The 14,870-nt window shown below is 33.1% G+C and overlaps 2 protein-coding genes and 1 pseudogene across 2 annotated transcripts; 1 reads left to right on the plus strand and 2 right to left on the minus strand.

Annotated features, from left to right (window-relative positions):
- The first annotated feature begins 1,178 nt into the window (after nt 1-1,178).
- Nucleotides 1,179-3,521, plus strand: LOC111064645 (peroxidase family protein). Its single transcript, NM_001255837.3, has 4 exons — nt 1,179-1,425; nt 1,697-1,888; nt 2,430-2,595; nt 2,683-3,521. Exons 1-4 carry the CDS (start codon nt 1,219-1,221, stop codon nt 3,159-3,161), a joined length of 1,044 nt encoding a protein of 347 aa, NP_001242766.2. The 5' UTR covers nt 1,179-1,218; the 3' UTR covers nt 3,162-3,521.
- A 1,242-nt stretch (nt 3,522-4,763) lies between these two features.
- LOC100788228 (berberine bridge enzyme-like 21) lies at nt 4,764-6,404 on the minus strand. The gene has a single exon (XM_003534718.5). It carries the CDS (start codon nt 6,363-6,365, stop codon nt 4,764-4,766), a length of 1,602 nt encoding a protein of 533 aa, XP_003534766.1. The 5' UTR covers nt 6,366-6,404.
- A 2,459-nt stretch (nt 6,405-8,863) lies between these two features.
- Nucleotides 8,864-14,203, minus strand: LOC100788755 (peroxidase 22-like; annotated as a pseudogene).
- Nucleotides 14,204-14,870: the final 667 nt, after the last annotated feature.

The following is a 14,870-nucleotide window of genomic DNA, read 5'->3' on the forward strand; positions in this document are numbered from 1 at the left end:
AAATGACAAAAATAATATTTTGGTATCATCACATAGCACAAATTTATATTTTCTTTCTTTTAACCTATAAAATAATTCTAAATTATCAATGTTAACCTCAATAAAAATTAAAATAATTTATAATACTAGTATAATAATTTTACAAATAAAAATATTAAATAATTTTATGCTTCTAAAACATTATGTACACATTTTTTTTTACTTAATATTTTTTTATAACGTATTAAGAAAATGAATACAAGTATATTATCCTATTGGTTTGTCTTTAATTCAGAATCCTCATTATCTCAAAAAAAATTTAAAAATCAGAATCATCATTGACAAAGTTGTTTGGAGGATTTATAGCATGCTTGCCCACAAAATTTGATGGTGATAATTGTCATTTGTACTTAAATTTATGGAACATAATTAAGCAATTATGTTGTCTTTTCTATGGTTTAGACCTTTTGGTTGTCATTTTTCAGTCACTTAAAATATGTACTTCTTCCAAGTTTTTAAGGACGATATATAAAAAACGAAACTCATTGTAAAGTCAAGTTTTTATATACAAGGCTTAAAATGCTCAACAACTTTTTATTTTTTAAGAAAATGCTCAACAACTGATGTAATTTCGAGAAGTTGTATTTTTTTTAACTATCCTAATTAGGGTTTTTGCCTTTCCGGTGGAACACGAGGTATTGTCACAAATTTCGGTCATTTGAGTCGGATATGAGAGGAATCCTTGGTCTGAAACTTAGAAACACTTAAAGCTCATCATCCCAACTTAAGAATGTATTCTATGGGATCAAACCAAGATCTTTTCCACGAACTGAATGTGTGTTGTCAATTAAACTATATTCATTAAATTTAAAAAACTATTTATAAAAATGAAACTCGTTGTAAAGTCAAGTTTCTAAAACATATACAGAGGCTTTTATTTTACTGCAATATACAAAGACTTAAAATGCTCAACAACTGATGTAATTTCGAGAAGCAATTTGAAAGTATAGTCAAAATTTAATCTTTCACATGCACATGAAATCCCTTCCAGATCTTTCGGACCACTTTACACGTTTTCCTATCAAGTGGCATGATTGAAAATTATTTGAATCACTGAAGTACGAAATGCAGGATCGACATTGCATTCATTCAGAGAGGCCATGTGTCTCTATAAATAGATGCTTCTCATCAACAGGTTCAGCACACTACTATTAAGAACAAATTACAAATAGGAAAAAAATGAAAGTAACAGTTGTGTGTTGTGTATTGGTTGTGCTTGGTGCACTACCATTCTCTTCGGATGCACAACTAGACCCCTCCTTTTATAGGGACACATGTCCCAAAGTGCATTCTATTGTACGTGAAGTTGTTAGAAACGTTTCAAAATCAGACCCTCGAATGCTTGCTAGTCTCATAAGGCTCCACTTTCATGACTGCTTTGTTCAAGTATGTTTCATGTTTGTTCATCACTTTTCCTAAGTTTGGTGTCATTGTCAACTCCATTTTGTTACACTTACACATTCATCAGTTTTCACTTTAAGCTAATTGAGTCCTTCCTACTTAATTTCAAAAGTACAACTCATTTTCAATCCGAACAACATTGAAAATATTTTACAAATTCTTCTGCCATCAATGTACTATTTAGTCTTATGTTTATGTCATATGTGTTAATAAGTAATAAGTTTATTAAGATGTTTCTCATGTTTGTGGCATGCAGGGCTGTGATGCATCAATTTTGTTGAACAACACAGCCACAATAGAAAGTGAGCAACAAGCTTTCCCAAACAACAACTCAATAAGAGGTTTGGATGTTGTGAACCAGATCAAGACTGCGGTGGAAAATGCTTGTCCTGGTGTAGTTTCTTGTGCTGATATTCTTGCCCTTGCAGCTGAGATATCTTCTGTTCTGGTATGTCTCACTCCTATTTTTAAATAAATTTCTTCTAACATTATTGGATGCCATTACTTTCCACTTTATAAGTTGAGACCATCTCCATGTTTAGTGTGTTGTCTAAATGTGCATATTATCTAAATTGTAATCCTTAATTATGCCTAATATTTTAACTTTTCTTTCTTTTAGTTTCTAGAATGTGTCAATTTTAATTGTTAACTGACATACGAAAGGAGGTTTTGCTTCTTAAAATCACTTTTCTCTGATTTCATTAGCAATCTTTTCTAAGATTACTTCATATACTTTAAGACCAATTTTATGGTCTCCCATAAACCCTCGCTCATAAATTAAGTGACTATTTAAGAAGACAGAGAAAATGAAAGTGAGTTGATGAATTAGTTAAAACAAATTATTAGTAAGGAATGTCTACTCGCAGCCAACTTTGAAAAATAAATACTATAACATTCTTAATATATTGTGTTAAATCAAAGTCCAAGTTAACAGGTATGACTTTTGCTTTTACTTTATTATCCCTTCTAAAATTTACAACCATGCACAGGGTCATGGTCCTGATTGGAAAGTTCCATTGGGTAGAAGGGACAGTTTAACAGCAAACAGAACACTTGCAAATCAAAATCTTCCAGCTCCATTCTTCAACCTTACTCAACTTAAAGATGCCTTTGCTGTTCAAGGTCTCAATACTACTGATCTAGTTGCACTCTCAGGTACATATGAACCTTTTCACACTTCAGAAAATTCATCTCTATAATTATAAAAAAAATGGCAGCACATTTTGAGTCTTCATTTTTCAGGTGCCCATACAATTGGTAGAGCTCAGTGCAGATTTTTCGTCGACCGATTATACAATTTCAGCAGCACTGGCAATCCTGATCCAACTCTTAACACAACTTACTTGCAAACACTCAGTGCAATATGCCCCAATGGTGGACCTGGCACTAACCTCACCAATTTTGACCCAACCACACCTGACACAGTGGACAGTAACTACTACTCCAATCTTCAGGTTAACAAGGGCTTGCTTCAGAGTGACCAAGAGCTGTTTTCCACAACCGGTGCTGATACCATTGCCATTGTCAATAGCTTCAGCAGTAACCAAACTCTTTTCTTTGAGAACTTCAAGGCTTCAATGATAAAAATGGGTAACATTGGAGTGCTAACGGGATCTCAAGGAGAAATCAGACAACAATGTAATTTTATTAATGGGAATTCTGCTGGATTGGCTACTCTTGCCACCAAAGAATCATCAGATGGCATGGTTAGCTCAATCTAAATAAATTAACAAAAACTTAAGTTAGTGTATGCTTCAAAATGCCGACATTAAAAGGTACCTAATAAAGAGTTCAATAGGCACATACGTGGCTTGTGCCTGTGGTGGACCATGATATATATGTCTGTACTTTTGTGCATTGCGTCACCTATGCTCTATCACTGTATTTGTATGATCTGGTTACTATATATATTATGAGAATTCTAAGTCATATCATGCAGATAAACATGTGAAAAGATAGCATAGTAGAGGCTGGGGTATTTGTAGATGAACTACTGAATCTTGTTACCGAGTATTATTATCTATGCTACTTTTAATCTTCTACCTGTATTAATGAAGTTGGATTAAAATTATTGTTTTAACAACAAATGAATGTAAAGTTACAATAGTATGTTGATATGCACCGTAGTATAGTAGCAAATCTGAAAAAGTTTGTGCACACAATTTGCTTGTACGCTCGTGGTTCCAACACAAACACATGTTGAACATTTTGCCAGTAGTAACCAAAGTTTGGATTCAAGCATGCAATGGAGTGAGGACAAAGAATAAGGATGGTGCAATTTAACTAGATAAAGTCGCGTATGATCAGTGAAAAGTGAAGAAAACTTCACAATCTAAGAGAAGAGACACAATTCAAGAGAGTTACCTAAACTCTTTATAAAAAAAGTTTTAATTCAACACAAAAATTATTTAAAATTGTTTCAACTCAAAATTAATTCTGAATTTGTATAAAATAATTTTTTTAACACAGAACCAACCGAGTGAACATTAACATAAAATTAGATTAGGTGATTTTTTCAACTTAATTTTGAAACATGAAACCAAACATGAAATCCTCGAGATCTTTCTGCTCAATTTTACATTCTTCCTTTATGTGGCATGATTGAAAATTATTTGAAATACCGAAGCACGACATGCAGAGAGGTCATGTGTCTCTATAAATAGATGTTCCTCATCTGGGGGATCTCAGAAGCCCAATTACAGGTTCAATATACTTAGAACAACTTGAAAAAGGAGTCTCTTTTGTGAGCCAGTAATAGCTGGGTTGTGCATTGGTTGTGGTAGGAGCACCACCATTCTCTTCATATGCACAACTAGACCCCTCATTTTACAAGGAAACGTGTCCCAGAGTGCATCCTATTGTACACCAGGTAATTAGAAATGTCTCTAATTCAGACCCCTGTATGCGTGCTAGTCTCCTAAGTCTACACCAGCATGACTGCTTCGTTCAGGTATGTTAATTTGTTCCATCGCTTTTTAATTCCATCAAGTTTTTTGTGTCATTAATTATCAACTCCTTTTCTAATTTTTACATATAAAACTCATCTTCCATCAAGCCAAAGATTGAAAATGCTTTTTGGTGTGTGTTGTAAAAGTTAAATAAAAGCTACTGTTGGAGTACAAGTGATTTCCCAACAGCTACAAAGGCCAAAATGTAAGACTTGGAGGAATATGGGAGCCTTTAATTTGTAAATGATGCTAGTTAGTTCATAAGCATTTCAAGCTAAAAAATATTGCGATTATAATTAAGCATTAAAATGTAGTATAGAATTTCATACAATTTTGTTGGTTAGAGATGCCTAAATAGGGAATATTCTTCACTCCCTATGCTTTGCTCGGACATACTGGAATACTCTGTTCATTCCTGAAAAAATTATCTGGATCAACCTTGGTCTTAACCTTGACGAGCCTCTGAAAATTGTTATTGAAGTATTTGGCCCCATAAACCTCTCCTTCTTGAAAGCTATTCTTACCAAAGCGGTTAACTCCAATATCAAGGTCCCTATAATTCAAAAAGGCACTTCTGGGATTCTTTGACACAAAAGGGGTCATGTAATTGTACAGCTTCTTAGCCTGATTCGTAAAATTCTTAGCCGCACCAACCGAAGGATCAAACCAGTTCACAGAGTACTGAATCTTGAACAGGTTCCCCTTACGGTGAGGGAACGGCGTGGCATCGGAAGGAATCTCAGCCATTCTCCCTCCATAAGGGTTGAAAACAAGTCCTATTTTCCCCAACTTAATCATCCTCTTAAATATACACTCCAACCCTTCTCTTGGAATAGCTTTCTGAACGTAATCAGATTTTCTTTTAAGAAAAAAAGCAGTGTTTACATGGCGATCCAATAGGGTTTCAGGTTTGGCGCCATTTTTTAGACTCTTATCATCGTAAAACCACAGAACAGAATCAATCCATCTCATCTCAGTGCAACTCTCCTTCTTTAACCCTAGAAGCGGAAACTCCTTCTCCAGAATCGACACAAGCTCCTTAGCCCCTCCGAGGAACAAAGCCACTACTGAGGCTGTAACGGTTTTCCCTTCCGGCTGCAATAGTAGCCTCAAGAAAAGCCCGGGATCAGTAGTTGGCGCCACCTGCTGCCACTGCAACACAAGGTCAGTGGCATTCTGTTCCAAAGTCCTCTCAACGCGAAAAACGGTAACCGTTTTAGGCACAGGAAGAAGCTTAATAGTAAACGACACTATGACACCAAAACTGGCTCCTCCACCTCCTCTAATAGCCCAGAAGAGATCTTCCCCCATTGTTTTTCTGTTTAGAAGATTTCCTTTCACATCAACAATTTGCGCGTCGATGACATTATCAACAGATAAACCATATTTTCTCAACATGTTACCGTACCCTCCTCCACTGATATGGCCACCGACGCCAACAGTGGGACACACCGCCGCGGAGAATCCATGAACTTTACTTTTTTTCCAGATTCTGTAATAAACTTCTCCCATCACTGCACCAGCTTGAACCACTGCAACCTCGTTTTTTATGTCTACCTTGATTTTGCGAAGGTTGAACATGTCGAGGACGATAAAAGGATGTTTCTTTGAGATGTACGAGATACCCTCGTAGTCATGGCCTCCGCTTCTGATTTTGAGTTGAACGTTGACGGTTTTGGCACATATTACAGCGGCCTGGACGTGCGATTCTGTGAGGGGAGTGACGATGAGTAAGGGCTTTGGCGTGGAGGAGGTGTTGAAACGCGCGTTTCGGATGTAGTTTTGGAGCACGGTGGGGAATTTGGGGTTGGTATTGGCGAAGACAATGTCGGAGAGTTGGGTTGAGCAGTTTTTTGTGTGGTGTGTGAGGCACTGAAGGAAAGTGTGGTGGAGTGAGGAATGTGCAGACACTAAAGTGGAGACAGTTAGAAGAAGAAAAGTGGCAGAAAGATAGGCCAAAGAGTTAGGTTTCACCATTGTTGATGACTTGCATGGTAGAGACGAGGGTGAGTACGGTTTAATTTGTACACAAGGGTTTGTGCTAATTAACTGCTAAGCTAATTAAGGGTTTCTGTTTCTGAACGATATTTATGTTGTGCATCAGTTATCTTAATTGACTTATTAATTGGCTTAAATACTTTTTTTCCTCAAATTTAAGTAACCTTTATCTTTTATCTTCCAAATTTAAATTCATTTCTTTAGCCTTCGTAAATAGGAAAATACTGTTTTTGGTCGCCTCTATGTAAATGTTGTTAGAAGTGATGCTGTTAGGAGCGGAAGTGATTCTGTCTTATTCATTCATTTACATTGTTTTTATACACAACTGGACATGTACAACTGAATGATAACTGTTACAACTGAATGGTAATTATATTAACAGAATTATAACTATTTCTGATAAATTGTTGTAATTGTTCTTATGATAACTGTTCTTACAACTGAATGACAAAGCTTTGTCGTGACTACACGAAGTCCTTCAAGTGGCTAGGCCGTTTGCTGATCCTCTTGACACACTGCTTTGTGGCAATAAAAAATTTGGTTTTATATTTGATTTTTAAACCTAATTTCTGGTAGTTTTAAACTTGTGAGTGCATATTCCATCCTACAATCATTTATTCAAAAATTGAAATCTCTGAACCCAAAATCAATCTCTAAATAAAGACCATAAGAAGTGCGGTGGTATTCCCAGCACGCTCAATGACAGTTGTTCTAAAACCGTTGTCATTGAATGTGTGATGATATTTTTATAAATATCATTAACATTTCAAAGACAATTTTAAAGAAAATTTTCGTAAAATCATCTTTAAATTATTTTTTTTTAAAAATTAAACATGGTCCTCTCGTTTGCTCTCTCCTATTCCCAATAAACCAAAACTTTCTCACTCCACTCAGGTCACTCTTTCAATTTCTCGTTCCTTCATTTTCATTTGTCGTCATTCTTCTTTGTAGTTGTGAGCGGTACTAATCTCAAACCTCTATCACATGATGACATTACTATCAATCCTATAAAGCATTTAACTTACAATTTTAAATAAAAAATTAAATATGAATAAAAATTAGTAAGATAATTTTATAAAATAATATAATTGTACTATGTTATATAATTTATAAATTTATTAAAAGTATATAAATTTTAAAATATAATTACAAAGACATAATATACAAAATTAAATATAATTTTTTAACAAATAAATTTTTTTCTTATGAACAATCAAAATTACATTAAATATATTTATTTAAAAATTATTTTATTATGCATTTTTAAAAATTATTTTATTATTTTATCGATGTTTATATATGTAGTGTGTATAATGGGTGATACTTATATTAATAATATTATGAAATAATTAAATTTAATATTAAAATGGTGCAATTTTGATGCATATGTATTATTAAGAATATAATTAAAAAAGGAAAAAAAAAAACGGACACTTGATTTTTTTTTCCTAATGTTACATGTAACATGTACATCATTTCTAAAAACTGTAACATGAACATACTTTTAATGTTTTAAGTTTGGTAATTAATTGTATAAGCTTTAACATTTTATTTATAGTATAATCAATTATATAACTTACTCTATTTATTATTTTTATCACCTTATTGCTTAGGGTAGTTAAAAAAGTGGTCTTCTTCCTCATGTAGCAACTATTGCATGGTCTCCATGATTTGCTGCAACGTTGATGCATGGGCCTGTCTCTGGAGTCGTCGGTGTCGAGTTGCATGTAGTCTAGCCTATCTGGCATCATCATCTTAGGTGACAAATAGCAATTTACTGGTTCCACACCCCACGTTGGACGCTAATATGCTTCGGAAAATTTATCTATCCAAAACATAAAAGTGCATCTGCCTGGCTTTGTAATCTAACATGAATTATATAGGTGTTTCTTAATTATGGTAAAGCCTGATCATATGCTTGTCTCACTGATTCTTTAGGATATGATGAGATCATATAAGATATGACGAGATAATTTGGAGATATAAGATCAAGATATTAACGTTATCATGAGCATGATCTACGCTTCGGTTCAGGTCGGTCTGATATGGTGAGAGCTACTTTTGGTATTCAAAATAGCTCTAGGGTAACAGGCTATGCCTTGAAACTCCTTGTATGTCCATTACCATGCATGATTTTCACACGCCTGTTTGTGATGTGCGCTAGGAAGATAGATGGACCTTAGAATTATAACATATCTACTCTCCCCTTCTTGAAGACATCTGCTGTTGAATCCTAGGGTGCTGGGTTGGTGTGAGCAGGATAGGAAGTTTGATTCCTTTTATGAGACAAGTTTTTATTTTAGCCAACTCTTCATTTCAACAATTATATATATATATATAAATAAGTATTTTGATTAATATTATCAAAATAAAATTTTATTTCATCAAACATTATTTATACTTTTTAGCAAAAGAAATATCCAAACATAAATTACTTTATATAAACTCATTTTCATTAAACTTAATTTCCAACATATTCAAAAGTAGTAGGACCATAACATGCACAAACTATAAGCAATATTCTTCACACTGTATGATTCCCTATGCTTTGCCAGGAAGTACAGGAGGGACACTCTTCTGATTTCGGATGCCACAATACCTATATCAAGTTCAGCAGATTTCTTGTTAACAAAATTACATTGTTTTCTGATTTCTCCTTTCTTCCCAGTTAGCACACCAATATTACCCATTTTAATCATTGAAGTTTAAGGAAAGCTATTTGGTCACCACTGAACTTGTTGACAATGGGGATGGTATCAGCACCGGGTGTTGAGAACAGCTCTTGATCACTCTGAAGCAAGCCCTTCTTAACCTTAACATTGGAGTAGTAATTCTTGTCCAATTTAAAAGGAGTGGTTGGGTCAAAATTGACAAGGTTGTTAGGTCCACCTTGGGAGCATATTTGGCGCAGTTGTTGTAAGTTGTATCAAGAGTTGGATCGGGCCTGCCAGTACCACTGAAATTGTACAATCGGTCAAGAATGAACAAGCAGTGAGCTGATCTGCCAAATGAATGAGCACCTGAAATTAAATCGTTTACAAATCATATACTAATTCATCATTTTTATAAGATAAATTCTTCCAAAGTCAAACCAAGTTAAGATGGTGAGTTTAGAGTAACTTTAATGTTTTTCATTTATTATTATTATTAGTATTATTATATTTATTCATTGAATTTTGACTAATGATTAATTTCGAAGTCAATGAACAATAACATCTTTCTTTCAATCATATTTTTTACACAAGAATTGAATTTAAGATCTTATTTATCAAAGGATTCAAGTTTAATTTTACTTGACCACATATATTTTATTATAGGTAGCATTGTTACAACACATAGGATAAATTTGAATTGGGGAACATTTGTTAGCTGACAGTGCAACAAGATCAGTAGTGTCAAGACCTTGAACAGCAAAGGCAGCTTTAAGTTGAGTGAGGTTGAAGAAAGGAGCAGGAAGGTTTTCATTGGCAAGGGTTCGGTTTGCTGTTAAACTATCCCTCCTTCCCAAGGGAAATTTTAAAAAAGGACCATGAGCCTGTCAAATGATACATGAATTTTCTTTCTAATAAATAAAAACCTCTATTAAATATATGTTGCAACGAATAAACATCTATTTGTTATTATTTGATTCGACAACTTGATAAAAAACGATTTAACAAAAGAACTTGATCTAAGTTTTTTTTTTAATTTTTTTGAGAGAGGAAGTAGAAAGAGTTTTTCAAAAAGCCAAACCCTTATTTTTTTAGTGTTCCATAGAATTTATCTAATTAATATATATGCACCAACTTATCTAATTACAAATTGTCATTATAGTAAATTTGTTAATTTTATATATAAAACAATCTAAAAGTCATATATAGAATAATTTGTTATTATTTAATAATCTATCATCTTTATATTGATGATACATAAAAATTAAACTTAAATATATAATTTGGCAAATGTTTTATGGAAATAGAGTACCTAATTAACTATAAGTGATCAAAATAATGAGCTTAATTATGAGAATAATGAACCCATTTTGAGATATAAAAAAAGTGTTTTTTTTTTAACAAGGGATTTATTTAAATTTGAACTATGGGTTTTTAGGCATCTAAAGCGGGAAAGAATTAACTAATTAAATTAGATAGAAAGGGAGGATGAATAAGCAGGTAAGTTTTACATACTTGAACAAAGCAGTCATGAAAGAAAAGCCTGACGAAACTGGCAGGCATACGTGTATCCGTTCTTGAAACTTTCTCTACGACTCTAAATACAATGAAATGCACCTGGGGACAACTCTTCTTGTAAAAGAAGGGATCTAATCCTGCATTTGAAGAGAAGGGGTAACCCTCCAAACCACTAGACCTATCACTACAAGACCAAAACACCTCATTTTTTCTGCCTAAAATTGATTTGAACTCACTCAACACCTGTGTTTGTGTACGTCTTGCTGTTTTTATTTATAGAGACAAATAGCAGCCATGATTGTGAATTGTGAATTTGTGATAGAAGAATGACATTAATGAACAACAAGACATCTTCTTGTTAGGCGCGTTATCTAGGACAAAATCATGTATTTTTTTAAATGATGATTTAAGTATTGATGATAGATGATGTTCTTTCCTATATGTAAGTTCACAAAGGTGTCGTGTGGTGATTTTATGTTGTTTTTTGAGTTTGGTTAAGGCTTTTCACAGCAGAGTTAATAGAGGGTATGGTTAGTTTACAATACTACTTGTAATGGAATTATGTAACCTGTAAAACTTCGGTGTATTTGGCACTTCTTAATTTATACGTCTCCTTTATTAACCATATTAGGTGATAGATAGTGTGGCTCTACTGCTATTTTAGTGCTGTGTTTCATGTATATGCTATATGTGGTTTACTAGGTAGGTGGGTTGGATTGTTATATCCTTGATAATGGAATGATAGAGGGGAGGGATACTCTCTGGTATAGCAGGGTATATAGTGGATGATGGAATTCCCATGGAATTACATACTATCCTTCTCCTGTTTTGTTTGAGGGTGTCTTCACTTCTTGTGTAAACACTCTTGATTATATTTGATAATACTTTGGCCTTTTCCAAAAAAAAAAAAAAAGAAATATATTTGACTTCATCTTAGCTAATTGCACGATTAATTGCATCATCCCCGTTGTCCACACTCAATTGCGTGGTTGAATCCGATGATTAATTGGTGGACCAACTATATTTTTATTTGTTTTGCCACCAAAACAATACTGTTCTCATAAGGATGGTAATTCAAATTATCTTTGTGCATAGGAAATCAGCAGAGAAAAGTCCTAAATCCTGGAAGACAAATATATGGATTCCATACAGCAAATAAATAAAGAAGAACTTCAAACAAAGACCACTCTGGATCAAACTCAGATCAAAGAGCTTCTTGATAATGGGAATCTCATTGAACAAAGCAGAAGCATCAAGTAGCAACAAGACAAAAAAAATGTATTAAATGAATAAGAAACTTAATTAGGAGTACTAACTAAGATATGACATTCACTTCATTAATTATATATAAACTTATTAAAACAAGAAGTATTAAAGAGAACCTTTCCTAAAAATGGCATATTAAATTAGAAGCTGCCGAAATAAATAATAAATAGTATACCAATTGGTTTGCTTATCTTGAGTATTTCATTGACATGAGAATGTGCATTTGTATTATGGTTTATCAAAGCATTCATATTCATATTGGTCTCTTCTACTTTTTATTCCATATTCAATATAATAATGTTGAATTGATAAACGTAGTATATATATAAACCTTACAATAAAGTGTCTTCATGATAAATAAAAAGGCCTCTGGTTTTATTTATATCCTAATGTTGAACAGATATGAAGTTATAATATCATTAATGTCATATATATATATATATATATATATATATATATATATAATAGATAATATATTCAAAAAAAATGTGTTAGAAATTTTTTTAATCACTATTTCTGGTTTATGAAAGTCCATATGTGAGTGAGCAAAGTTGTAAGATTATACAGGACCTGTTTGGATACATGTTATTATAAATACTTTTAAGAAAAATAAATAAATAAATAAATTTGATCATAAGTTATTAACTTATACATAAATTAAAAATCATCTTTTATTTTAAAAGAAACTAACATGAAAGGGCTTTAATTAAGTAATTTATTTATAAGATAATTGTAACTTTTAGGAAAGTTTTTTTTTTATATTTCTTTTCCTAAAGTTGTTTATAAAGAAGTTTGTCTTGTCTAGACTGACTCATGTTCGCATGCCTGAATTTTTGGTTAATTTCTATATAAAAAAAAATTTAGATAAACTTTGCTTAAAAAGACTTTGATTGTAAGTCGCTTTAAATATTGACGGAGACATACACCTGTATTATCACATCCCTGTTTTGAGACTCAATCAAATTCTTTAATAAAATGATTCTTTTATAGAGGAATCTTAAACAAAAGTCTTTTTTTATCTTCTGCTTAATTATATTCGATTCTCGATTCAAACATATAGTTTGAACTAATAATATAGTTTAATTTAATTAATAACTATATTCAACCATGCAATTATAAAATTATTAAAAATAGAAGATTCAAGAAACGATTCAACCATAGAATTAATAACTATATTCAACCATACAACCTAAGAGGAGACGATTCAAGAGATACGTAACTTTTACCTAATTATAAAATTAATTAAAAAAACTATGATTAGAAATAGAAGATTTAATTATTAATTTTTTTGTATTTTTGTTGATTTTTTATAAACTAAAAAATTATTGGGCTAGAGTAATGCACGTTGAGTTTGATTATCGTAAATGACATCTTTGGAAAGAAATTATGAGCTTTACATGTGATCAAGTCTCAGACTAATTAAGGATTAGTCTCATAATCAATCTCAATATCAAACTATATACATTGGCTTTGCCCTATTGGTACTGGGTTGAAAATGACAATCAATGGGCCTAGTCTTTCTTTTTACGTTTGTTGTTATAAACCAGGAAGGGTAAACATCGGGAGTACATGTGTTCTTATTCATAAATAATAAGGTTATATCATAACATATAATATTGTACATACCACGAGCTTTACCCACACCCTAGTGTTGTAACCTAACAATAGGTGATTTTTACACTTCATTCCAATATTTGTTTGGCCCATAAAATATGAGTAATGCTCAACAATCTCCACCTTGACAAATATTCAACCTCATCGAAGATAAATAGCAAATCGACCTTTATCTCCTAGATTGGGGGTCATATCATTGTGACTGTCTTGGTTAACATATCAGTTGCATTATCTGAAGTGTGAACCTTCCTAAACAAAATCTAACTAGATATCATCAACTCCTTTATCTTGTGGAACCTCACATCAATATGTTTTGTTTTAGCATGATACACCTAATTCTTTCCCAAATCAATAACACTCTGACTATCACAATGCAACTGAACTCCACCTTACTCAATGCCTAACTTCTTCACTAGTCGTGTTAACCACACAACTCCTTTCCTTGCCTTTGCTACAATCATGTACCCCACTTCGGTTGTTGGCATTGCCAAAAGAGACTGAACAATGGACTTCCAACAAATAGGCTCACCTACAAGAGCAAAGACATACCATGTTGTAGACATTTTGTCATCCAGATCACTAGCATAGTCAAAATCCACGTATTCCACAACTGAAGGATCACCCTATTAATTGTCAAACATAATACCATGACCTATTATATCCTTTAGGTACCTTAAGATCCACTTCGCTACTTCCAAATGTCGCTTGCCTAGGTTGGACATAAACTTGACTTACAACATATGACAAATCCGGTCTAGTGCACACCATAGCATACATCAAGTAACCAACTACACTGGCATAGAACCTTTTGACATGTACTCCACCTCAGCATTTGTCTTTGGACATTGGTCTACAGAGCCTTAAGGTTTTGAGTTAAAGTGTTTTGTCATAAGGTTCGCTTATGTGATGGCTCATGGTCTCATTAGTGTAAATCTCTTTATTGTTTATCCCTCTCATATTTTCCAACAATTGGTATCAGAGATGATGGTTTGACTAGATGACCGACTCAGACGAATAAGATGACAAAGATGGATTCTAGGCCCTAAGGATTTCTTGTATTGAAAGTCTTCCTAATAGTAGGTCCAAGTAGTGTGTCCCATGGGTGGAGTTGTGGTGCAAGTATCTAGAGCAGATGGGCTCTAATGACCACCATGAAGTACTCGTGGATGATAATGACTTTCGCTCGAAAGGAAGATTATCATGTGAAAAAAACTTACACTCGAGGGAGAGATTGTTGGAATACAAGTGTAAGATAAAATCTCGTGAAAAGGCTAAACACCATATAAGTGAAGATAAGACTTATAAATTAGCTGAACCTTAAAATTTTGTGTTAAAGTATGATGTCAGTTTGCTTATATGATTGATGTGCTCGAGACTCATTGGTGTAAATCTTCTCGATATTTATCCCCCTCGGATTTCCCAACAACATCCATAT

Source organism: Glycine max, chromosome 9 (assembly GCF_000004515.6).
Source record: "Glycine max cultivar Williams 82 chromosome 9, Glycine_max_v4.0, whole genome shotgun sequence".
Taxonomy (NCBI): Eukaryota; Viridiplantae; Streptophyta; class Magnoliopsida; order Fabales; family Fabaceae; genus Glycine; species Glycine max.